Here is a 27,304-nt window from a genome sequence, read left to right on the forward strand (position 1 = left end):
TATAAACATACCATCAACTCCATTATTGGAAAAAAGTAAGCAAACCAGAGTCTGAAATTTTAAGACACGAGTTTTGTGGATCTGATCTCTTTGAAGAGGTTGCAGTTTGATAAACAAGGGCAATGCAGTTAAGCACTGATATAGCTGGGAAAACTTTTGGGCTACATCTTAATCATACGTCATTTCTGAATTTTTATGCAAGGAAAGGTAATAGTGAGACTCTAGTTCCTTCAATGCACCAGCGGCTTGCTCCCCCATTGTGCTGAGAATGTCTTGTGTTTCTTCACACTGATCTCCAAACTTGGCAACTCTCTGTTCAATATGCTCATTCAAAGAACTGAAGTCAGAAAATACCGCAGTCTGTTTTAGTTCAGAAACAAGCTTCAGGAGAGAGTCCGCCGCCTGCACCTGTTTTGTGAATCCAAATTAGTAAGGTAGAGAAGTTTACCAGTATACAATTACTGAGACAAACTCTGATGAGAAATGCACACTTACAACTCGAGCTGCATGGACTTCCATCTGAAAAACCTCCTGACTGTTCCTCACTGGATCATTTATCTGTAACATGGAGATAAATCAGCAAGAAAGTCAATACTCGACGTACCATACACCAGACAATATAGGATACACCTGAAAAATAAGAAGAGGAACACGTTATTGCTCTCTATTTGGAAGAATACCCAACAAAGCATGCATGCTGAACAATAAAGGGCTACTTGCCTTTTGCTTGATGTACCTTAAGATATAAACAATGGAAATACTCACTTGTACGAGTGTAGCTTGTCCCAACAGGCATCCCAGTAGATCTATCTGACATTAACAAAGATCGCTGGAGGCTGATTCAACTGTCTCTGGATCAATGCTACTTGTGAGCAATCCTCAGCTTTGGATCCTGAGTCTTCCAAGGTCACATTCACACAATCTTTTTGTGCTCTCCCGTCTCCGACACAAAGTCAACTCTTTGGGAAGGCTTCTATGAAAGCCACCTTGTCAGCTCTATGTCCTCCAAGAAGTCCATGTCACCAACTCTCTGTCATCTTGCAGAAGCCACCGCATGCTTCTGTTTTAAAACTACCCCTCTAGGTGTCCCAGCCCAAGCCAACTAAACATTCCAAAACATCTCCCTGAATTCATTAACGAATATTGAGAATGCATACCCTGGATGAATATCCTCATGTTGTTCCTGCTATTGCAACTTGAATCAATCTTGTCTGAGCTCATGTGCACAGATGCTCTTGAATTTATGTACCAAATATCTAAATGAGATAGTCTAGTAGCCAAGCACATTGAGAGTGCTTGTACTACATTCTCTTGTCAGATTAGCATTTTCAAATGCGATAATATCGTCTAGCATACTCGAGTAATTTCCATCATCAACTCATTATGAGTTTGACAGCTATCTACTTCTTTGGCCTGCAATTTTCTTTTGCCTTTGATTTGCAATCTCTTGCCACATGACTTTCTTCCCACAATTACCTTTGGCTTTTGATGATTATCATTATTATGGTTGCCAATAGTGCTGATTAGATTTGCCTTTGTTACTGTAATGAAGGGGAAAAAGGGCCAAGTTAGAGGTCCTTTAGGTGGAAAATGTGGAGGAGTCTCCATCCACTCCCTACTATGTACTTTTTGATGTAACATCTAATCCTATCTACTCTCCCTTCCTCCTTCCTGCCTACGCTCACTCCTCTCTCCCTCTCTTCCCTACTCCCTTTCAATCTCTCCCTCTCTTTCCTACCTCACTCTCTCTCTCCTACCCCTACTCCTCCCTTCTTACCCTATCTCTCTCCCCTTCTGCTAGTCTATTCCCCTTTCTCCAAATCTGCCCCTACCCCCTTTTCTACATTGGTATCACAGCTCCGACTCTGGCACTTTTGCTTCCCCCCCCCCACCTTCACTTCGAGTCGCAATATGGCACACTTTGGGGTAACACTTGCATGAAGGCTTATGCCGCCCTAACGATGAAGAGATAAACTTGCGCCAAAAATCCTACTGCCTACGAAGGGACGAACCTGCCAAGCCTTACTTGACCGCCTAGACCTGGCACACCTTGGTCCACTACCTTGAAGAGCTGCCTGGCTTTCCAATGTGAAACTGTTACTGGACCAAAAGCTGGCTATTCAGTTTCGTCGACCAAACCAAAATACATGTTCACTCCGTGAGCCACTGTCAAATGAGAATTCACAGCTCCGTCCGTTCCGTTCCGTTCAACCGTTCTGTCCAAGCCAGCCCTGTTCAACCGTTCCAATCATTCCGTTCCAACCAACCGGTGCCATCGACGGCAATCTTGCCTTCGAGCTGCCCGTAGCCACGCCCCCTATGCCTCTCGCGCCATCCACACTCGTGCGCCTCCGTCATCGCCGCCTATCCTGCAACCCTTAGCCTACAGAGAGGGGATGGGACAGCATCTTTGTTGTGGTGGATAGAATGACAAAGCAGGCCCATTTCATACCCACTAAGACCCGGTATTCAGCATCGCAAGTTGCTTGGCAATTCATTGAACATGTCTTTAAGCATCATGGTTTCCCTCAGGAAATTGTCAGTGACAGAGATGCAAAGTTTATGGGTCAGTTTTCGCAGGAGATATTACAGCAGTGGGTACTTTACTCACCTAGCACTACTTACCATCCTGAGACTGATACTCAAAAGTCTTGGGATAAATGGTTGTCACTTGCTGAATTTTGCTACAACAGTACCAAGCATCTCTCCATTAGCATGAGCCCGTTTGAGGCAATGTACGGATGCAAGGTCGGGATGCCTTCTTCAATTGGTGACGTGGCTGTGAAAAATCAGCAAGCACGGAATGACTTGGAGAGGATGGATGCCCTTCTACAGTTGGCAAAAAGGAATATGCAGGATGCCCAAGCCAAGCAGAAGAAATATGCGGATGAACGCAAGAGATATTTGTCTTTCAAAGAGAGATTATGTGCGTTTGCGTCTCCATAAGAACCGTTATGCCTCGCTGAAAGGTAATACCAACACAAAGCTTGCTCATAGGTATTACGGCCCTTACAAGATCATCCGCAAGGTTGGAGAGGTAGTATATCAGTTGGAGCTACCCAGTACCTCCAAGATCCATGATGTTTTCCATGTATCTTTGCTGAAACCACATGTTGGACAGCATGTCCATGTTCTTCCAGAGTTGCCCCCTATGGATGAAGAGGGCCACATCCTCTATGTCCTAGAGCGCATCGTGGGTTTCAGAGACCATTCCTTCAAACAAACTTCAAAGGTAAGGGTAAGTACTTTTCACATCTCACATAACCATGGGTCAAATCCGTAAGGTTATAGACATCATCATAAAAGTAACTATAGAAAAGGGGGTAGGGGCAGGTTTGGAGAAATGGGAATAGACTAGCAGAAGGGGAGAAAGAAAGAAAAGAAAGAACGAAAGAAAGAAAGTTTATTAAAGTCTTCGGAAGACCAATGGGTAGAAGAGAGAGACAGGGGAAGAAGGGAGGAGTAGGGGTAGGAGAGAGAGAGAGTGAGGTAGGAAAGAGAGGGAGAGATTGAAAGGGAGTAGGGAAGAGAGAGAGAGAGGAGTGAGCGTAGGCAGGAAGGAGGAAGGGAGAGTAGATAGGATTAGATGTCACATCAAAAAGTACATAGTAGGGAGTGGATGGAGACTTCTATAGTCCCTCCACATTTTCCACCTAAAGGACATCTAACTTGGCCCTTTTCCCCCTTCATTACAGCCATCCCTTCCCATAGAATTTTGCCCTCAAAATTTCGCTGTCCAAAAGTGCAGCAAACAGCAACTACTAATCAATCCGGTAGGAGATAGGGGTGGTCCTGGACAATGCTTTCTGGCTGCCATGAGCCGATTCGATTATTAGCATGGTGCCTTGCCGTTCGGTGCGTCGATTGTTGGAGGCAAGTCATTGATTGGCTACCCACTTGATAAGATACTCTACGTAGGCCTTGTTCCGGAGTACATGGTCTCTTAAACCCACGATGCGCTCTAGGACATAGAGGATGTGGCCCTCTTCATCCATAGGTGGCAACTCTGGAAGCACATGCTGTCCAACATGTGGTTTCAGCAAAGATACATGGAAAACATCATGGATCTTGGAGGTACTGGGTAGCTCCAACCAGCGCTATATAAGGGCCTTTGCCAGGCCCTTTTGAGCTGCTGCCAGGCCCCACCCTTGGGCACATATATGGCCAGGTGGCTGGCCCACCATAGCCTCCACCTCTGCCCCTTTGCTGCGTCATGTGCCAACTCTGCAGACGCCTTTTGCTGCGCCACATGCAGCCTCTGTCCCAACTCCTGTGCGCCTCTATACACACACACCTTGAAGCGCCTCTGCCAGGCTGCTGTGCTGCCCACATGGCAGTTCCTCATGTGCTGCCCATGTGTCAGCCCCTTTTGGCTGTCCTTTCCCTGTGAGGTGCTGCCCATGTGGCAGCCCCCTCCCTCACCTTTTCTTTTGGGCACATGCCCTAGGTCTCCCTCCCCCACGCTCTCATATGGGGGCTTACAGATGGGGAGGTGACCTTTCCAACACTAGCTACTGCTGCACAACTCTGACCTGCTGATGTACCTTCTGTACAGCCCTGTAGGCCATCTCCTAGTGGTTCTAGTGATGCCCTATAGGCCATGGTATGTGCCTTGTAGGCATAAATATAGGCACTTGTAGTGTTAGTGCCTTTAGGCCACATAGGACACTTAGTCCTATGTGACACCTAGGACACTTAGTCCTAGGTCTAGGTACTTGTACCTTGTACTCCTTTTTCATTATCCAAGTTTGACGTGACGGCTAAGACTTGTGCGACGTTTTGCTACTTGCACTCTCTCTCTCTCTCAATCGATCCTACAGCGGTATCAAAGCCTAGATCTGCTTCCTATTCCCGTACAGTCCGTACAACTGCCCCCGTACATTTCAGTACCAGCTGCCCGTACACCTGTCGTACCTGCTCAATGTCGTACCTACGATCCGTACTCGCCGAACATTGTTGTACATGTGCTGTCGTACAACGTACCTGCGTCGTACGTCCGTACCTGCATACAGTACTGCGTCGTACAATTTTCGTACACCGTACCAGCACTGTACATGTTCAATACACCGTACTTACCTCGTAACTGCATCCATACTTCCGTACGTTGGATTCAATTATCTGCTTCGTACTGCATTCAGTACATCGTCCGTACAGGCTTCGTGCTGCCTCCGTACAGGCATCGTACAGCCTCCGTACAAGCATCGTACAGCCTCCGTACAAGCATCGTACATGTTACCATACTAGCATCCGTACAATTCAGGACTCTCACATTGTGCCACGTCATCACTCAGGTCAACAATAATTTGGGGCTTTTGTGTTGGCAGCTCAATTTCAACTAGTGTTTGGGACAGTAACTCATATTTTTGCAATTTCAAGCCTTGAGGCTATACATTGGGTCAGATTCGCATACATTGGGTCACATTTGCAAAAAAAAATTCAGAAAAATTCAAGGCTTTTCTGCATTTGCCCTCTTTTTTGGCCTATTTGCCCTCAATAAATTTGGGGCTTTTGCCAGATTTGTTGTTTTTGCAGTGAACATTGCCTGCCACAGTCACATTTGGGTCAGATCTGCATTTGCCCTTTGATTTGGGTCGAAAATTTGTAGATATTTGCTGTCATTTTTGGACAGCCAGCTTTTTGCAGTGATAGCCTTGAGGCTTTTGGGCTTTCAGGTCTCTTTCAGGGTATCACATTTGCTATGGCTGGGAACAATCAAGATCTATTTGGCGTTCTTCGTGAAGATGATAAGTTGGATGGCACCAACTATCCGATGTGGTCTTATCTCATGAAACATATTCTTGTTGCAAAGCATTTGTGGAATATTGTTTCTGGGGTTGATCTGAGGCCAGCCAATGCTACAGTGGTTGCCTCTACTGCTGGTCCCTCTGCAGGGGATACTACTACTGATGCCTCGTCTTCTAACACTCCTGCTACTACTCTTCCAACTCAGGAACAGACAAGATGGGATGCAAGAGATGCAAATGCACATTCATGTATTGCTTTATCATGCAAGAGAATCATTATTCCACACATCCGGTCTTGCAAGACAGCAAAGGATGCTTGGGATAAATTGGCTTCTCTCTATCAGATTCGCAATGAGGCACGTGTTGCATATTTGAGAAGGCAATTATAGGAAGTCAGCATGAATGAAGGTGACTCTATGGATGCATACCTGACAAAGGTCAAGGACCTCATGAAACAACTTGCCAACATCGATCAGGTGGTGCCAAATTCACAGCTTGTCAGTACCACATTGAATGGACTGCCAGATACATATCAAGGGTTTGCTACAACCCTTCGATTAGTGGCCATGGGTAATCCAAACCACTATTCGTTTGATCAGCTAGTTACTTTGCTTTTGCAGGAAGAGCAAAGTAGAGCTAATAGACAAGCCATTATTCCTGATCATGCATTTGCTTCACAGCAGACTGGAACAGGCAAGGCTTCCAAGCCTATGGGCAAGCCAAAATCTGCGCATAGCAGCTGCAATTCCTCCCATGCATCTAAAAATACAGCAGATAATTCAAAGAAGAAAAGATGCAACTATTGTTGCAAGCCTGGACATGACATTTCAGAATGCAGGAAGCGAATTGCTTCGGAGAAAAAGAAAGCAGGATTGATAGTTAATGACTCTCATTGATGATTTCACAAGATATTGCTGGGTATATCCTTTAAAAGCCAAATCTGAAGTTTTCTTATGCTTTCAGAGGTGGCTGAATATGGTTGAGAATGAATCAGGATGCAAGCTTGTCACCCTCGACACAGATAGGGGGGGGGAGTATATGTCAAAGGAGTTTGATGCATTTCTGTCTTCACGGGGCATTATTCACTCATGTACTACTCCTTACACTCCTCAACATAATCCTGTGTCTGAAAGGAAAAACAGGTCCACAACGGAGATGGCCAGATGCATGCTTAAGGCCAAGTCTTTGCCCAATAAATTTTGGCTTGATGCAGTGATGTGTGCCAACTATGTGCTGAATAGATCACCTACACGGGCATTGAAGACTGTTACACCTTATGAAGCATGGAACGGCAGGGAGCCTTCACTTTCACACATGAGAGTTTTTGGGTCTCTTGCATATGTCCATGTACCATCTCAGCTGAGACATAAGCTTGATGATAAGGCAATCAAATGCATATTTATTGGTTACAGCCAGGAGAGCAGAGGGTGTCGGTTATATCAACCAAGTACTGGGAAGATTATTGTCAGTAGAGATGTATGAAGGGCCTGATGGGGGAATGAGAGCAAGAGGGAGAGAGTGAGAGAGAGAGAAGACTCCAATGTGCGGGTGTGAAGTGATGAGCCACACCACAAACTCTTTAGTTTTATTAGGATTAGGTTTTACCCTATGACTGTCTTAAGACAGTCATAGGTGTCCTATCTTTAATGAAGGGTTGGCAATGTGCCTTTACCCCAACAACCTCTCACCTAAAGGCCAATGTGCCTAAAGGGGAGAAAAGAATAAAAATTACAGCAATATACAGTTACTGTATACAAGACCATATAATAAGAATGGTCTCATCCTAATCCCATGATGTGGCGGCAATGTGCAAACCGCTCTGTAGGCAAGCTCTTAGTGAGCAAATCTGCAGGATTATCATCAGTATGCACTTTCACAAGCTCAAGTCGCTTGTCTTCCAGTACCTCCCTGATGAAATGATATTTCACTTCTATGTGCTTGGTCTTCTGATGAAAGACCGGATTCTTTGCCAACATGATAGCACTCTGACTATCACAATGCAAAACTGGCATATCTCCTGTAATGCCCAAATCTACCACCAGCCGAGTAAGCCATATTGCTTCCTTGCAAGCCTCAGTGGCTGCAACATATTCAGCTTCAGTAGTTGACAGTGCAACGCATTTCTGCAACCGAGACACCCATGATATAGCACCTCCTGCAAATGTGAAAATATAACCGGTAGTAGACTTCCGGTTATCTGCATTCCCTGCATAGTCTGAATCTGTAAAACCATGCACCGATGCATCCTGCCTACCATAGCATATGCACAAGTCTTTGGTACCCTTGAGATACCTCAAGACACCTTTCACTGCTTCCCAGTGCCTCTTGCCTGGATTTGCCATATACCTGCTGATGACTCCCACCGCAAAAGCAATATCCGGACGAGTGGCAACCATGGTATACATCAAAGATCCAACTGCAGATGCATACGGAACCTTGGCCATTTCAGCCTTATCATCATCTGATCTGGGGCTGTCCTTACTGCTGAGTTTTAAATGTGGAGGCAACGGGGTACTAATAGACTTCCCCCCCTCCATTTTAAAGCACTGCAGTACTTTGTCAATGTACTCTTTCTGTGACAGAAACAAAAGTCCCTCGGACCTGTCACGAGTAATCCTCATGCCAAGAATATGATTTGCATCACCCAAGTCTTTCATGTCAAAAGACTTATGCAGTTGTTTCTTTAAAGCACTAATCTCATGCTGAGATTTACTGGCAATAAGCATGTCATCCACATATAGAATGAGTAGCATCAAACTGCCATCCTTTGCCCGTTTGGTGTACAAGCAATGATCGGTCTCACACCTATGATACCCTTGGGACTGCATGAAGGCATCAAACTTCTTGTACCATTCTCTTGGCGCCTGCTTGAGTCCATACAAGCTCCTCTTGAGCTTACACACAAGCTGCTCTTTCCCTTTAACAGCATATCCCTCTGGCTGACTCATATAGATCTCATCATGGAGATCTCCGTGAAGAAAAGCTGTCTTCACATCCATCTGACATAAATCCATGTCGTCATGAGCAACAAGAGCTAACACTCCTCTCAAAGTAGTCATCTTGACTACAGGTGAAAAGATCTCATCAAAGTCAATGCCCTTCTCCTGCTTAAATCCCTTGGCAACCAATCTGGCCTTATACCGAGGTAAAGCATTTGAATCCACTTTGACTTTGTAAACCCACTTGCATGGCAAAACCTTTCTGCCTGCAGGTAACTGCACCAAGTCCCATGTATCATTCTGAAGTAGGGAGTCCATTTCTGACTGCATGGCTTTCTCCCACTTCTTTTTCTCTGTTCTTCCCATAGCTTCCTTGAAGCTGGAAGGCTCACCACAATCTGTCAGCATGATAAAATCAGCCACAACGTTGGCTCCTGGAACAAACCTGGAAGGAGGCCGTTGTACACGGGTGCTCCTCCTAACAAAATGTTCCGGATTAGGCTGCTGTCCAGCCTGTTCTTCATGCATGACGGGTGGCTGTACCACCATATCTGGCTGTGCTACAGCTCCATCTGCTGGCATATCCAGTGGTGCATCATTGGCAAAATTATCTGGCTGATTTTCAGCCTGTATACCCTCTTGAACAGGGTGATCTGCAGCAGCCTGCTGCTGCATATAAATGGGCATTCTTTGCTGTCCAACATCATCATAAATAACCCTCCTGTATTCCACAGGTTGCACGGGTTCCTTATGTACACTATCCTCTTTAAAGATGACATCATTGCTGCGTATAATCTTCCGTTTAACGGGATCCCATAACCTGTACCCCATTTCACCTTCGTCACCATAACCCATAAAGATGCATCTGATAGACTTTGGATCCAGTTTGGTGCGCAGTTCTTTGCGTACATGAGCAAAGCACTCGCAGCCAAATACACGTAAGTGCTTATATGAAGGTGGCTTGCCAGACCACACCTCCTCTGGCACTTTCAACTCCAAAGCCTTGTTTGGCGACCTGTTAATAATGTGAACTGCTGTTTGCACGGCCCAAAAGCCATGGGGTAATGCAGCATAAGACAACATACATCGAACCTTCTCCTGAATAGTTCGATTCATATGCTCACTTGCACCATTTTGAGATGCATTATGAGGAGCTGTGAGTTCCTGTTTGATGCCCTTAGCTTGGCAAAACTGCACAAAAGCATGTGACACATACTCACCCCCATTATCGGATCTGAGGCATTTCAGCCTGCGACCTGTCCGATTCTCAACCTGAGCGACAAACTTCTTGAAAGCATCTAAGGCATCGCCCTTATGCTTCAAGAAATAGACCCACACTTTGCGTGTGGCATCATCAATGAAAGTAATAAAATATTTTACATCCCCTAGTGATAACTGTGGCATCTCACACAAATCAGTGTGCACTAGATCAAGTGGTGCTCTATTCTGGGGAGTTCTCCTCTTATGAGGAGTCACAGAATGCTTGCCAAATATACAATGATCACAAGTAGGCAAATCTGAAAAAGAAAGAGACGGCAGATAACCCAAACGTGACAGTTCTTGCATTCCTTTAACAGACATGTGTCCCAACCGGCTATGCCACAATGAAACCTTTGGCAGCTCGGTTATGGCAACAACATGATTACCCACACTGGAAACATAAAGAGGGTACAAGGTATCACTCTTAAAACCCTCAACCACTACAGCCTGGCCATCAGTAATCACCCATTTGGAATCCCCAAATGTGGTGTAGTAACCACTGTCATCCAATAAGCCAGTGCTAATCAGATTTTTCTTGATTTGCGGCACATGGCGGACACCATCATATGCGTCCATCAGGAAATACTATCTGTATACTGCCAATCCCTGCAATCTGACATGCATAGTTGTTCCCAAGATGAACAACTCCATGAGTACCTGTGTAGGAAGTAAACCACTCCCTATGAGGAGTAACATGAAAAGAAGCACCTGAATCCAAGAGCCAGGTGTGCATGTCATGGCCATCAATAACCAAAACATGTGCTATTACAGCAGAAGAGCATAAAACATCATGTATGTCACTGTCACTGTCCTCTGCTGCAACATTCACTGCATCCAAGTCATCTGCCTTGGCCTTGCCTTTGCCTTTGCTTGCATTTGCTGCATCCTTTGTTTCAACCTTCTTGGCTTTCTGATCCCGTATGAACTTGAAGCACTTAGACTTCACATGTCCCTTCTTGCCACAATAAAAGCATTCAATATCCTTTTTGCCACGGGACTGACTGCGGGATTTGGACTTACTAGCAGATCTCCCCTTCTGCTGAGTCCTGCCTCTATCCTGTACCTGCAAAGCATTTGAAGACTTGCTGCCCGCATTATTCTTCCTGCTCATCTCCTCCATAAGGAGAGAGCTCTCTACATCAGCATAAATAAGAGTGACATTCGAATTTGACAGGGTAGTCTTGAAAGTGTCCCAACTCTCAGGGAGGGTACACAGCAAGAAGGTAGCCTTGAACTCCTCATCAAGGTTCAACCCCTGTGCAATCAGCTGTGTAAAGATGGCATTGAACTCACTCAAGTGTGAGGTCATAGCTGTACCTTCCTTCATGCGAAGATCAACCAGCTTCTTCAGCCAATAAACCTTACTGGCTGAGCTCTTTTGGTCATACAATTCTTCTAGCCTTTGCCATAGACCATAAGAGGTCTTTTCAGCCTGAACATTGAACACAAGAGTGTCTGAAATAGTGAGCATGATAGCTGCCCTTGCGGACAAATCAAGCTCTTCCCAGTCATCAGCTGCCATGTCAGATGGCTTGACACCCTTCACCCTTATGGGCTTAGCAATCTTCTTTAACAGAAGTACATTCAAGCACTGTTCTGCCCATAATGCATAGTTGTGTGCTCCTTCCAGTTTCTTTATGTTCAGAATTGAAGAATCACTTCCCCCTGATGCCATATCAGATAAGGAAAGTACCTGACTCCCTGGAAGTAAAAAGGACTGAATAAAAATTCTGATTTCTCAGAAAAAACCTGCTCTATTCAAGAGCCAGAAGCACTCTCAATGGTGCTGTTTTTTACTGTCGGGAAAATCTGCAGCAAAACAGTAAATGACCCTGCAAATACTGTACCTTCTGACACACTGTACCGTGCTCAAAGAGGCATAAAAACAGTAATTTCAGACTGCTGCAGCTGCTCAACAAGTGCTTAACAGTGCATAATCATCTGACAAAGCACAAACACTGCTGTAAACACTGCTGTACTGACTGTACTGATCACTTCTCCCACCTCAGATGAGGTATTGCACTGAGTTAATATGCATAAACCACTTGGCAAACACCCAAAAAAAAATGACACTTCAGCCTGTCACAAAACCTGCAACAGAAAATGGGATAAATCCCAAGCAATCACCCTTATACCAAGGGGAGAAAATGCATCTGAAGATCTCTGTCAGTAACCCAAGTGCTATCAAACAAAGTCTGGGCAAAAGCCCCTTGATCTGACACCTGAATCAAGTGGAGAACACCTCAACACTGAGGTAGCATGCAATATGAAAATCTCTCTGACAAAATCATCCACCAGTGTAATGCATATACTGCCCTGTGTAGAAATGACATACACAGATCCCAACGTACAAACACTCAATGAGGAACCTTTTGAGCACTGTCAACGATGGACAGTTAGGGACCGAGTAAACTCGATGCGCCCTGGCCAAGCGTGGCTCAACTGAGGTTCTCTGAGTGTTGCACAAGAAATGTGACCTGCAAGAAAATGCCACCTCGACACTGCGGAAATCAAGACAAATGTGTGCTCTCTGGCACCACACTGCCTCAAGGCATACAATGCATCACCTGCCGGGCAAAAGCCCTATGATCTGCTCACCTGTAAACTGAGATTCAAACCCAGTAAAAGCATATGTCCTCTTGCAAAATCAAGGCATTACCTTCCCAGAACAAAATAACTGTGCAATCAACCACACACTGTGGTTCTCTTTTCCTCAAGCACGAGGTAAATGAAGGTACTTGCTGTACTTTCAAGAAAACACAGTTCTGTGAACTGAAAAATGATCCTTAATCAAGAGGAATGAAGAGCAGAGTGCTCTTTCACCTCTCTTTCTTCCCCAAACAAAAAATGTACCTTTTGTACTTTCGTACTTGCTGTACTTGTGCAAAAGCCAGATCCAAGGAGAGAAGTTGCCTCTGACACAGATCCCAAAACAAAACAATACCTCCTTGCTGCAAAAAATCGGAAGCAGCTCCCTGCTGAAAGACCTGTCAACGTACAGTACGGTAATCTGTACTGTACGGCACAGGGCCGTCCGTACGGATGTACGGACGTACGGCCACCGTACGGCTGTACGGCCGTACATATGTACGACGCGCGAAGGAGGCCTGCGGCAGCTCTTGCGCGATGCACCGATGTGCTGCTCCCTTGCTAAGTGGCGCGCTGCTGCGCCGCCCTGACCTGCGCAATGCGTCGCCGCCCTGGCTGCTCGACGCGCTGCCGCCCTGCGCCCAGATCTGCTGCGCCGCCCTGACCTGCGCAATGCGCCGCCGCCCTGGCTGCGCAATGCGAAGCTCGTCCGTACGGATGTACGGGCGACGTACGGCGCTGTACGGCGCTGTCACCTGCTCTAGGTAGAGGTCGAGGGTGGTTAGGCTAGGGTAGGGAGTGGAGTAGGAGAGGTAGGCTCTGATACCAGTTGAAGGGCCTGATGGGGGAATGAGAGCAAGAGGGAGAGAGTGAGAGAGAGAGAAGACTCCAATGTGCGGGTGTGAAGTGATGAGCCACACCACAAACTCTTTAGTTTTATTAGGATTAGGTTTTACCCTATGACTGTCTTAAGACAGTCATAGGTGTCCTATCTTTAATGAAGGGTTGGCAATGTGCCTTTACCCCAACAATGTAATCTTTGCTGAACATTCAGCTTCTCCTCTTCTGGACTGCAAAGCTAAGCCAGATGTTGACATGTCTGATGCCTTTGAATCTGGGTTATCTTTGCCATCCTCATAAGAGGACTTTGACCAGCAACATGAGCCTCCTGCAAGCCCTCCACCAAGCAATAATCAGCCACAACCCCATGCTGATTTGCAGATTTCTCTTCCAGCACAAAATGATCCCACTATTCATGACGCAGTCATTGAAGAAAGAGCTGTCAATAGACAGCAAAGGCAAGTTCCCACATGGCTTCTTGATACATTTTTGGACAGCAAACAAGATCAGCCTTTTGCTGCCCGGACAAGATCAGGGAATAGACAGATGCATGGTCACTTTCTTGAATTTGCACTCCTTGCTACAGCTTGCAATGAAGAGCCCTTGTGCCATAAAGATGCTTTCGACAGCAAAGAGTGGATGGATGCAATGAGAGCTGAGTTACAATCCATTGCCAAAAATGACACATGGGAATTAGTAGATCTCCCTCCTGGCAAGCATGCCATTGGTACCCAGTGGGTCTACAAATTAAAAAGGAAATCTGATGGCAGCATAGATTGATACAAAGCCCGTCTTGTTGCAAAAGGGTATGCCCAACAACAAGGCATTGACTCTGTGGAGATATTTGCTCCCACATCCAGGATTACTACCATTAGATGTGTCATTGCCATTGCAGCCTATCATCACTAGCAAGTGCACCAACTTGACATCAAAACTGCTTTTCTTCATGGGGATCTGCAGGAAGAAGTATATGTCACACAACCTTTTGGCTTTGAGGTTGTTAATTCTGGAAATAAGGTATGCCGGCTTAGAAAAGCCCTTTATGGTTTGAAGCAGGCCCCCAAGGCATGTTATGCCAAAATTCATGCACACTTACTATCCCTTAATTTTCAGAATAGCCCCACAGAACCCACTCTTTATATCCGTGGGAGTGAATCTGATTTTTTAGTGCTGATTTTATATGTGGATGATATGCTCATCACCGGCCCAAAAACTCAGCAAATTGCAGCTTTCAAGGCTGATTTGCAGCAGATTTTTGACATGTCAGACATGGGACAGCTCCATTATTATTTAGGCATTCAGTTTGCTCATGTTGAGGGGGGTATCATGATGTCTCAGTCCAAGTATATTGGACAGCTCCTTGATCGTTTTCAGTTCGAGGATTGCAAGCCAATCTCTACTCCAGTGGACCCTGGCTTCAAATTCTCAGCTCATGATGGGAGCCCACCATGTGATATTACTCTTTATCAGCAGGCTGTTGGATGCCTTATTTATTTATGTCACACCAGACCTGACTTACAGTATGCAGTATCTCAACTCAGCAGATTCATGCACATGCCAAGTTCACAGCATTGGCAGGCAGTGAAGAGAGTCTTCAGATATCTCAGAGGCACTCAAGATTTAGCCCTCTTCTATGGTGATCAGGGTTCACTTACCATGCATGCTTACAGGATAGTGACTGGGCAAGATGTTCCGACACCAGAGTGTCACATACTGGCAATTGTTTTTTGCTTGGCAATTCATGTATCTCTTGGCTCAGCAAGAAGCAACCAACAGTTGCCACATCTAGCTGTGAGGCTGAGTACAGGGCAGCTTTCACCGCTATAGTAGAGTGTGTTTGGCTTCGACAGTTACTTACAGATATTGGTATTCGCCAGACATCCTCGACTATTGTCTACATTGACAGCCAGAGTGCTTTGGCCATTGCACGTAACCCAGTGTTTCATACGCGTACCAAGCATATTGAAGTTCATTATTATTATGTTCAGGATCGGTTGTCAGCAGGAGACATAGAGTTGTCCTATCTTCCCACAGAGGACAACATAGTAGATATGTTTACAAAGGCACTTCCTCGTCCCAAGTTCGAAGTCTTTCAACAAGCTTTACACTTGGTTCCCTTTGTTACATGATCTGACATCCCTTGTACATTCATAGGTGGCTATATCCTTTTGGATGAACATGTGCCACCATGACTAGAAAATACCAGGTATCCTGAGACGTTTCCAGAGTACTTCAGCCCATCCCATGGAGGGGGGTTTGTAGGCCATCTCCTGGTGGTTCTACTAATGCCCTATAGGCCATGGTATGTGCCTTGTAGGCATAAATATAGGCACTTCTAGTGTTAGTGCCTTTTAGGCCACATAGGACACTTAGTCCTATGTGACACCTAGGACACTTAGTCCTAGGTCTAGGTACTTGTACCTTGTACTCCTTTTTCATTATCCAAGTTTGACGTGACAACTGAGACTTGTACGACGTTTTGCTACTTGCACTCTCTCTCTCTCAATCGATCATACAAGCCCTTCTGATGCAGCACATGTCTAGTCCATGGCCTGCACCAGCCTCTCTTTCTTGCTACAGGTGCTGCGCACTGATGCAGCACCTGTCTAGTCCATGGCTTGCACCAGCCTCTTTTTCTTGCTGCAGGTGCTGCGCACTGATGCAGCACATTGCTTGGGCTCCTGGCTGGACTCTTTCCAGCACCACAGCAAGCGCATGTAGGCACTCTATCGTGGCCTTTTGGGCTGCCCTAAATAAACCCTAACAGGGACTATGGTCTGCTGCCCATGTGGCAGCCATGTCGCTGCCCACATTGCAGCCTCGCCCTTTCCCCCTACAAGTTCATCTACCCATATGCCTGCTGAGGGGTTGACCCCCTGAGCTCTCCTCATTTTAGGGCTCACAAGTAGGGCATTAACCGTATTTCTCCAACACCCCCTCCCAATGACACATTGTGGCCCAAAACCAACTCTGTCAAAGAGCTGCTCCATCAACTCCTTTGTAGAAGCTCTCAGGAACACATCAAGGATATCTTCTCTATCCCGTTCCGAATGCCACACCTCCAATATCCTGAGATTGCTGAGAGGAAATTGAATCCTAGTAAACCCTTCAACAAAGGAAAGGAGAAAGCTATTGTACAAAATGTTAACAACCAATCACGTCCTGGATTGGATACCATTTCCTTCCATGACTGACTATGAGAAGAAAAAGCTAATTAGGAGGGTAAATGTTTTGGATGTAAGAAACATAAGCCAGGGCATCCGTGGCATAAATGTCCTGCTCTATTAGCCAAAATTGCCAAAACAAATTCTGTAAAAGGAAAAGGCAATCCAGGCTTCTAGGACTCTACGATGAACATAGAACCAAGAGTAAATGCTATCCATTCAGCCAACACTAGTGTATGGATGTGTGAACTGAATAGAGAGTAGACATATTCATTATAGAGCATGGACAGAGAATAAATATTTTTCTCTCCGTGTAAAGCGTTTGATAGGACGAATAGGGCTGAAATAGAAGAGTTGGAAAAAGAGAGTGATGATCTATAGTCTCTATAGATTAAGAAGCTCTTCATCACAAAATCATCTATAGCCAAGATCCACCTAGTTCAATTAAACATTTGGGTGAGAGAATCGTTTTAATACTGACCAGTTTGTTGAGAACATGTTTCAGCTTATTGAGCAGGTTATTGTAAAGAGATTTCAGCAGCTAAGTATTCAAAAGAGGATTCTGAGCATGAAGAGATATTGAAGAGGCACTACAGTGGTACTTCTGCATTTTGAATATTCATCATCAAGAGGAACCAGAACTTAAAGATGAGATTTAAGTTCTGATTCAGAAGAGATCGTGTACTCCTAGGAGAAGATTATTTGCAGATTATGAAGAGGAGATGCAAATGCAGAAGTAAAAGAAGAGAAATCACTAAACTGTGATTGGTAGACATTAAAACATTATTATATATTATACGCCAATGGTGTAACATGTATATGTATTTATGATGGACACCGACCAATTTGTTATGGCGGTGGATCATCTCAGTAGATAGGACTAGTCAAGCTGGAGCCACTGCTTCAAATGGCATCAAATTTGGACATGTGATACTTATTCTATTAATAAAAATGTGCACACACATGTCTAGGTCCTAGGGGCAATAGGAAGGGAAGGGTGCATTAAGGTGCATTGAATGGTAGATGCATGGGTCATAGGTGTAAATGGGAAGATGGAACTTGCATAATCTCAAGGGACATTAATAAATTGTGAATTTCACGTAGCATTCTTCATTCACCTTGCATTCATCCGCCATCTCTCACACACCTTGCATGTAGATCGAAAATAGAAACAAGTACTCCACGAGGGCGCTCTTCCCCATTGGAGGGCCAATTTGTTAGAATTATTGTTATAATTTAGCAATGACCAATGTAATGTAATAAGTAGGTTAGGGGCACTTTTCCCTCATTTAGAGGTTTTTTCCCCTAACCACAGTTAGTTCACTAACTACGGTTAGTGAAAGATAAGGTTTTGTCTTTTTTTGGGAATTGTGCACTCCATTCCCAGCAGGGAATTCAGATTTGCATTTGCTGTATTTTCTTTCTCAGACATGGCCCAGCAAAATCGGAATGATTTCCAGTTCAGTGGTCTCTCACAAGAGGATAAGCTGGATGGTACCAACTACTCCCTCTGGAGTTTTATGGTACGCAATATTCTGATTTCCCGTAATTTGTGGGACTATGTAAATGGGGATGAGATCCGGCCAGCAAATGTGGCACCTAATACCCCTCCCCAGCAAGGAGGAGGCAGAGGTCGTGCACAGGGTACAGCTGCAGAACAAGTTATTGGTGCAGTTATACCTACCACTCCAGAGCAAAAGAGATGGGATTCATGTGATGCTTTAGCTTTGTCGTGTATTTCTCTTTCAGTGAAAAGATTCATCATTCCGCATATCCGGTCGTGTAAGACCTCAAAGGCAGCATGGGATATTTTGGAGAGCATGTATGCAGCTCGGAATGATGCCAGGGTGTCTTTTTTGAAAAGAGAATTGTCTCATACACATATGGAAGAGGGTGACTCCATGTCAGTGCACCTCACAAAGCTACAGGATTTACGAGAGCAATTGCTAAATATTGATGAGATCATTCCTGATTCAGAGATGATTATCACTACTCTGAATTCTCTTCCTGAGTCTTATCTCAGCTTTCATACCTCACTGAATTTGTCAGAGGGGGAGTGCAAATCCTCTCAATTTTCATGAGTTGATAGGACTTCTGTTGCAGGAAGAGCAGACCAGGAAAAACATGGCATCACGAGCAGGTGAACATGCCATGCTTTCAAAATTCAAGCCTAAAGTAAAGGGACAAGCAAAGACATCAGCAAATCAGCCTTCCAGTGGTTCAGGACAGCCTTCTCAAAAGGCTAAGGGTGATGCAGGTAAGCCCAAGAAGAAGGGAATAGCAAAAAGCTAGGTCACTACATTGGAGAATGCAAGAAGAGGCTTGCAAAAGAAAAGAAAAACAGCTCCGGTATGGCTGCTTCAGATTCAGCTCCTCATGCATCTGACAATGAGCAAGCTACAGCCAACTTTGTGGAGCACGACTTGGCACTCTTGTCTTGCATTTCAGACTCTCAGTTGGCTGCTCCGGATATTACAGCCACTTGTAATGATGACTCTTATGCTTTTCTCACATGCAATTATGATTCTTCCAAGGATGCATCAGCTTTCAGTGTCAATGGGACACAAAATACATGGTATTTTGATAGCGGTGCCTCAAAGCATATCACTTCCAGGAAGTGTCTTTTCACATCTCTGCATCCACCTCCCATTGGTAAAAAGGTCACATGTGCCAACAACTCCTCCTATTCAGTTCGTGGTACAGGAGAAGTTGAACTTACAGCCATTGATGGCTCAACATTCAAAATTTCTGATGTCTTGTATGTGCCTGGTATCACAAAAAATCTACTTTCAGTGTCCACTCTTAACAGAGCTGGATTTCAGGTCATTTTTGAAGATGACAAGTGTACAGTCCATGACAGAGAAAATGACTATGCCTTGAGATTCTCTGGCACTTTGTTACGTGGTCTTTTTCAGCTTGACATGTATGAAAAAAGACCAGCACATGCTCTTCCAGTTTCCACTCCTACTGCTGCTATGCAGAATGCGGAGTTATGGCATGCCAGATATGGACACATGCATTATGGCAGCTTGATGACACTTCAAAAACATGCTATGGTTAATGCATTGCCTCCTCTTGAAACACCTCCTCCACATGCCTGTGCAGGGTGCATTCTTGGTAAAATGCACAGATTCCCTTTCAAGAAGGATGGATCAGTAAAAGCTGTTCGAAAATTATAGCTTATTCATAGTGATGTCTGTGGTCCCATGAGGACTCCATCATTGGGTGGTCATCTTTACTTTGTCACTTTTATAGATGACTACTCCAACTACACTTGGGTTTATGGGCTGAAACGCAAATCAGAAGTGTTTATGGTTTTCAAACACTTTGCAGCCATGGTTGAAAATGAATCAGGACTCTAGATACAGACATTACGCACAGATAGAGGAGGGGAGTATTTGTCTGCAGATTTTGATGCATTTTTGAAAGACAAGGGCATTGCACATCAGCTTACAGTGAGGCTAACACCTCAGCAAAATGGCAAAACTGAGTGGAAAAATCGTACTCTTATGGAGATGGATAGATGCATGCTGAAAAGCAAAAAATTGCCTCACAAATTTTGGCTTGAAGGTCTCATGCGTGCCAATTATGTTTTGAATCAGGCTCCCACAAAAGCTTTAAAGACCAAGACTCCCTATGAAGTTTGGCAAGGGAGAAAGCCTTCTGTGGATCATTTTTGTGTTTTTGGATGCCTTGCATATGCTCATGTGCCCGTTGAGTTTCGGCATAAGTTGTCCGATAAGGCAATCAAATGCATTTTTGTTGGGCACACTGCAGAGAGCAAGGGCTACCGTCTCTACAATCCTGTCACACGCAAGATTATTGTCAGTAGAGATGTTGTATTTTCAGAAAAATTCAGCTCACACTCAAGCTGAATTTGATTTGCCTACTTCTTCTGATGATGTCTTTGAGGGATTACTACCCATTGCCTTGGGTTCCCCTGCTGATATATCTGATGCAAATCAAAATTTTCAGGTACCTCCACATGCTCCAATTCAGCCACAAGATGTCTTACCACCTCCACAAGCAGTGGAAGAGGTTGTTCAGCAAGAAATTGCAGATATACATGCAGCACAAACAGTTCCAAATTGGCTGTTACAAACTCTCAGGGAGAGTAAAATTGATGCTCCATTACCTGGCAGAACTCAGAGTGCAGTAAGGCATGGGGGGGAGCTCTTTCAGTTTAATCAGCTTATGCAGGTACTCTTCTTGATGAGGAGGAGCCTGAGACATTTGAAGAAGCACAGGATAATGTGCATTGGATGAATGCCATGCACAATGAATTGCAGTCCATTCACAAAAATCAGACATGGGAAGTTGTCGATTTGCCACCAGGTAAACATGCCATAGGTACACAGTGGGTTTTCAAAGTCAAAAGAAAACCAGATGGATCCGTTGATCAGCACAAGACAAGGCCGATTGCAAAAGGATATGCTCAGAAAAAGGGCATAGACTATGAGGAGACTTTTGCTCCTATATCTAGAATGACAACCATCCGGTCAGTTATAGCCATGGCTACAAATTTTCAATGGAATGTTCATCAGTTGGACATTAAAACCGCTTTTCTTAATGGAGACTTGTTGGAAGAGGTTTATGTCAAACAACCTCTGGGCTTTGAAATTTCAGGAAATGCACTTCAGGTATGCAAGCTGAATAAAGCTTTGTATGGGCTGAAACAAGCCCCACGTGCATGGTATGCCAAAATTCATGCCTTTCTGACCAGCAAGGGGCTGCACAATAGTCCAACTGAAAGCACCCTCTACATCAAGAAGGATGGGGGGGATATTTTAGTCATCATTCTTTATGTAGATGACTTACTGCTCACAGGGTCAAATGAGGATAATATTGCAGATTTTAAAGCTGAATTGCATACCACTTTTGACATGTCAGATTTGGGGCTGCTACACTTTTATTTGGGGATCCAGTTCACTCAAGAGAAAAGTGGCATCGTTATGTCTCAATCCAAGTATGTGCAGAAACTCTTGGACAAATTCAACATGCAGTATTGTAAGCCCATAGCTACTCCCATGGAGCCGGGGCTGAAGCTTACAATGCATGATGCAGGTGAATCAATTGATGTCCCACTCTACAGTCAGGCTGTTGGATGCCTCATTTATCTCTGCAATACACGACCTGATATTCAGTTTGCAGTTTCTCAGGTGAGCAGAGATATGCACAGCCCAAAGACTATGCATTGGCAGGCTGTAAAACGCATCTTCCGTTACTTGCAAGGTACCAAGTCTTTTGGCTTGATGTTTCCCAGGGGGGGTGACTTGCAGATGCATGCCTACAGTGACTCAGATTGGGCTGGAGACTATGACACTAGGCAGTCCACACGTGGCAATTGTTTCTTTTTGGGCAAAGCTTGTACTTCTTGGTTAAGCAAGAAACAGTCTACAGTGGCTACCTCCTCATGTGAAGCTGAGTACAGGGCAGCTTTCACAGCGACAGTTGAATGTGTTTGGCTGCGTCGTTTATTTGCTGATCTTCATCTTTCATTGGACGGTCCTTCTCCAATTCTCACTGATAGTCACAGTGCTATTGCAGTGGCAAAGAATCCTGTGTTTCATGCTCGCACGAAGCACATTGAGGTTCACTATCACTACGTCAGAGAGAAGTTGCATGCAGGAGAGATCAGTATGATCTATGTGTCAACACATGACAATGTTGCAAACATTTTCACCAAAGCACTTCCACGTGAAAAGTTTGAGGCATTTCGCAGTGCCCTGAACTTATCTCCTTTTGGTGATTGATCATTTCCTTGTACATGACATTGGCACTACAGGGGGGTGTTAGAATTATTGTTATAATTTAGCAGTGACCAATGTAATGTAATAAGTAGGTTAGGGGCACTTTTCCCTCATTTAGAGGTTTTCTCCCCTAACCACAGTTAGTTCACTAACTACGGTTAGTGAAGGATAAGGTTTTGTCACTTAGACAAAACCTATCCCACTCTTCAGTTGTAACACACTCTTCTATTGCAACTATTGCTTTCAGCTCTCACTCTCCTACTCTCTTGCTCTCCTGCTCACACACTTTGCTCTCACTCTCCAACTCGGCATTCAAATTCTGCATGCATTGCACACATTTGCATTCTCGAAAAGTCTGGTTCTTCACAAGAACTTCCCCGCACTCACTCACAACAGCCGGGTCTAGTTTGGAACACTGGTACAATCTCTGCATCTTGAGATCTTAGTGGCTGGTCCTGTCGATCTCTTACTGGTAGGAATCGCTCTAGCCAACTCTGAAGTCGGTCTATCACTCACTGATCTTCTAGATCTTTCATCTCCACCCTAAAAGCATTGACAAGATCATCATCTAGTCCTTCCAGCATCATGCAACCGGACCTATCTTGAGAAACCTCTTGATCACCTCCGTCGATCCACCACTCAAACTGTCGAAGTCTTTGTCACTAGACAATCTTGCAGCAGGTGTTGAAAGCCTCCGCAATGAGAGATCCTCCTCTGTCTGTACGGTTTTAACCCTCCACTCTCCATTGAACTGAGCCCTTGTATACGCACTGGTCCCAAAATAATCTACTGAAATCTCCAGAAAACACATATCCTTAGGTTTCAGTCTGGTAATGCTTGCCATTGAAGCAAGCCAAGTTCCTCTCAAAAGTACCATGGATGGTACTAGACTGCATGCTGCGGTGTCAACCCCCTCAGCTCCCTTCATTTGGGGCCTCATAGGAGGGGAAATGACCCTATTTCTCCAACACATTTAGTCACTACTTTCCTTGCCAATTGTGGTCCAACTTTGACAAAATGGTATTTGTTGTCATCCACAGCTTTGTCCCGTGCCTTGGGATGTATGCTACTAATCCATCTCATGAAGGTGAAGACATGTTATCCTCTTTTCCTAACAGAATCGTACACTTTGCGGAGACCATGGAATATACCCCATGTGGACACACAAAGAAGGCCAGCTTATGATTGCAATTTCTGTCAATTATTCATCATTCATATGAGTATCCTTCAACTTATTCCCCTCCCTCTCCTTTGATGAGTTTGAGAGTCTTTTCAAGAATAAGCATATTGTGCAATTTTTGGCTGCCAAAGCATATCACCCAATCAACACTTTTAAGGTCATACATATATTGGACACGGTAATTTCATATGGCCTGTTCTACAACAGCCAAATTCCATTGAGGCGCATCTACCACCATTCCAATATGCCTTTGACACAGCCAAAATGCTTCTTCCAGTGGTATATCCAGTCCCCATATGGTGACGTACATTGGACAATGCATAGTACATGGTCTATGGCACTTCCTGTTCATGCCAAATCAACACATTCCCATGGTCATCACACACTTAAAAGAACTTATGGCCAGTGCACAGCCTTCATTTGGAAGTCCTGTACTTTTGTAGCCTGCAATCAGGCTATCTTCATGCCAAAGCCACATTTCAGCCCTATTTTTCCAAATATGGCGGAACACAAGTATTCAAAGCATATATTTGCAGATCTGGGAGCATACACGCTCAGTCCAAGCCATGCTCTCTGCACATTTCTTGAGGCTACATGGTTATAATCCTCGCTTCAATGTTGGCAAGTCATGGTGTCACTTGCTGCTTGGTTCCATTTATAGACACGTTGACTTCATCCCTATTCTATCACAGTAAAGCCTAGTCAGAACCGAGCGTCATTATTTAAAACAGTGTAGCATACGCTCTCTAACATGCTTTGCTCCAGACATAAACTTTCAAAAGACCTTAAGTAACTAGAGTAATATTATCTAACTCACTTTGTAATACTAGTTGAGCAGCTTACCCCAATGTCTAGAATTACGGAGCACTAAATTCCAGATATATGCACATATTTGTCTTCACGTCACCAAAGTGCCACAAGGCCCTGGGAAAATCTGACTTGTTATTTTTCAATTCAGGGCAAACTCACCCGGCACGCCACAAGGTAATGGTGATTCCCTCCTGTTAACATTCTAGCAGAGCCAAGAGGAAGAGGGGGAGGCCCAGCAGTTTAGCACGGGTAAAAATCTCAGTTGTTATTTTTCGACCAAGGGCAAACATAAAGGGCATGGGCAAAGATAATGGCGGTTCCCTGCTGCTTTTAGCATCGTAACAGATTCATTTTGGTAAAAACTTAAAAGACAAGGGTTGGGTTTAACAAAAAGTCACATACCCGTGCAGCCTTTGATAAATGGAAAAAATTATCCAACAGACTAGCGATGTCAGCATCTGCCCGTTGCAGCAGAGTGCGTTGTCGTTGTGCTGCTGCAGCAGCAGCCGCTGCTGTTGGACCTGCTGTAACTCCAGTGCCTACCCCTCCAAATGCTCCAGTACCTCCTGCAGCCGCAGCAGGCCCTCCTGAAGCTGATTTGTTCATGACCCACACCTGCACATGTGAGCATCATCACCGCAAGCCTTGCGACATTTTTGCACGATACTGGAAGACGAAATTGTGAAGAAGAACTTTAGGCAGTGGTAAAGCTTTCGAACAAAAGTGGCTTCAACACCACATGACAGCTAATCTTAGATGACGGACAATCGTACAAGATGCCTGAATTTACAGCCGGTGTCGCAATCGATGAGATATATTCGGATTTTTGCTTGAAATCCAAAAACTGCTAAATGCAATGATGATCTTGAGAAGATCCTGCATTTAGCCTAGGGGCCAAAATGCAAAAAGACCTGCAAGGAAATTTGAAAGTTCAGGACTATATTTGTCCTTGGTTCCCCAAAAGCTTCGCGTCTCTTAAGAAGCCCGTAATAGATTGATGTGCATCTGTGGGTGCTACAGACACATGGATAGGGGTCAGCTAGTTTACAATACAAGGAAAAATCATGAAATGCTTATCTCAAACGTGTGAAAGTAAGAAAGAAAGTGTATTAAAGTCTACTAAAGACTGATGGGTCTATGAGACTTATAGAAAACCTGATACAATGAGAAAAAAGGTGGAGCTACTAAGTGAGCATTCTAACCCATGCTAGAGAAAAATTGTGTAGACAGTCGTAAGCAAGCGTCACTGGCTGATGTGATGTGTTGAGTCTTTTCCTGTAACGCTGTTGCTGAATTTGCTTCTTCTACGAAGTTCAAAGCCTCAAATTCTCAGCTGTGGAAAAGTTTATGCAGAAGCAGAGTGAGTATTGGCATCTAGAATCTAAGGGTCCATACAAACCAAGTCCCTCAGCCCCCAAGTCTCTATTTTTGCCCATTTGGTTGGGAAGTTATTGTAGGTTGAAGCCACAGCAATCAATGCCACCCCCCCCTTTTAAGCACTGCCCCGCTAGGGGCAGAATATAGCAACGCGAATCCTTCCCGTCTAAAGCGCGAATACCATCTTCCTTTTTTATTTCATAAAGGAAATTTCTAATTTCTCCTCGGATAAGCACTTAAGATGAGACATCAGTGCTCTTTCGTGGTTATGGTTCAGGAAATTTTCTTTGTTCGTTTGGTGGTGGCAAATTTGAAGGGCTTTGTTGTTGGATGTCGGCCTGCGTAGCGAGTTAGTGTTCCTCTATTCTCTCTCTTTCTCTGTGTATTCGTGTATGTGCATCCTTTTTCTTTTCGTTCATTGCTTTTGTCGTCTTTCATGGAAGTCACTACTCTGATAAGCTTGGGTGGTGGATGGCGAGGGAGGTAGGGGGTGTCGAGAGACTCAACAAAGCTATGGCAAGTAGAGAATGCGACAGATCTTTATTGGAGCCTTCAATTTGCTTGTCTTGTCTGTTCCCTCTACTGTTGTCATGTTTCTAAGATCAAATTCTTCCACTCCGTAGTCGTGTTCTGAGATCAAATTCTTCCACTCCATCAGCGTTCGCAGGTGTTCCACCGGGAACGGTTGAACGGGCACCACGGGGTTGTGGCCTTTGATGCAGGGAACACGCTATCTTCAATGCCTTTCTTGCTACTAATTGCAGTGGCCTCTTCCTCAATCTGCTACTTTATGGTACGTCTGCATCTCGATTTTGTTCAATTCTTGTACTGTACACTGGGATTGTAGCAAGCGTGATGGTGGTCGAAGGTATGATGATGGCCATAGCAAGCGTCATGCCCAATTTCTTGATGGGAATCATCACAGGAGCTGGGATTCAGGTCTTGTCTCTAGTCTATTTTTAAATTTCAAAGCTTTACACTTCGCACCTTTGATTGACGTGGTTCTCAGGAACAAGCCCAGCTAAAGGCCTTGGAATTTCTGTCTGCAGGGGATTTTCATGCTTGTAGCTGGATACTTTCGTTTTCCTAAGACATCCCTAAACCAGTTTGGAAAAATCTGGTGTCATTCCTCAGCTTTGATTTTTGGGCGTTGCAGGTTTGATCTGTTTAAGTGGCCTCTTTTGCTGAGCTTCCCCGAATGATTAATACCAGAATGATCTTCTGGGCATGGAATTTGATAACCGATCCCCGTTCCTTCCAAAGATTACTGGGGAATATCTTGTCAAGGAGGTCTTCGAGATAGATATGAATCGATCCAAATGCTTCAGCATGGTGATCATATATTGGTTAATCTTCCTTTCAATGATCAAGATAAAAGAGAACCTTTCTCCTTGGGGGATGTGCATATTTTTTAAGCAAAAACCTACGAGCAAAAAAGTACGAGCGATAATGTTTGACACCAACCATGCTAGTATATTTCTCAAAGGAATATACAATTCTTTCTTAATTTCTCATTTATGGAACCATATACTTACTTATTTATCATTATAACCCTCATTTTAGAGAGCATCAACTATATATGAACAAATAGTGAACACCTAGAAACTCATATAAATCCCTCCCTACCATATACTCTCTTTTGAGGATTATG

At 44.5% G+C, this 27,304-nt stretch overlaps 1 protein-coding gene and 1 long non-coding RNA gene across 2 annotated transcripts; one reads left to right on the forward strand and one right to left on the reverse strand.

Annotated features, from left to right (window-relative positions):
• LOC147903981 (mediator of RNA polymerase II transcription subunit 22a-like) lies at positions 1-24,930 on the reverse strand. The gene is made up of 3 exons (XM_087372818.1): positions 24,679-24,930; positions 496-558; positions 1-408 (listed from the first exon to the last, which is right to left on the reverse strand). The coding sequence occupies exons 1-3, from the start codon at positions 24,880-24,882 to the stop codon at positions 169-171; spliced, it is 507 nt and encodes a 168-aa protein (XP_087228944.1). The 5' UTR covers positions 24,883-24,930; the 3' UTR covers positions 1-168.
• A 984-nt stretch (positions 24,931-25,914) lies between these two features.
• Positions 25,915-26,800, forward strand: LOC147903982 (uncharacterized). Its single transcript, XR_015540588.1, has 4 exons — positions 25,915-26,002; positions 26,321-26,446; positions 26,522-26,592; positions 26,703-26,800. It is a non-coding gene; the product is annotated as an uncharacterized LOC147903982 (long non-coding RNA).
• Positions 26,801-27,304: the final 504 nt, after the last annotated feature.

Source organism: Dipteris shenzhenensis, chromosome 3, assembly GCF_047967505.1.
Source record: "Dipteris shenzhenensis isolate YYH24624 ecotype China chromosome 3, Dip_SZ_1.0, whole genome shotgun sequence".
NCBI lineage: Eukaryota > Viridiplantae > Streptophyta > Polypodiopsida > Gleicheniales > Dipteridaceae > Dipteris > Dipteris shenzhenensis.

Coding starts and splice junctions, on each gene's coding strand:
- LOC147903981 (XM_087372818.1), bottom strand. CDS start 24,882: ATGAACAAATCAGCTTCAGGAGGGCCTGCTGCGGCTGCAGGAGGTACT. Junction 559..24,678: donor ATTTATCAAAGGCTGCACGG/GTATGTGACTTT, acceptor TCCATGTTACAG/ATAAATGATCCAGTGAGGAA. Junction 409..495: donor AAGTCCATGCAGCTCGAGTT/GTAAGTGTGCAT, acceptor TTCACAAAACAG/GTGCAGGCGGCGGACTCTCT.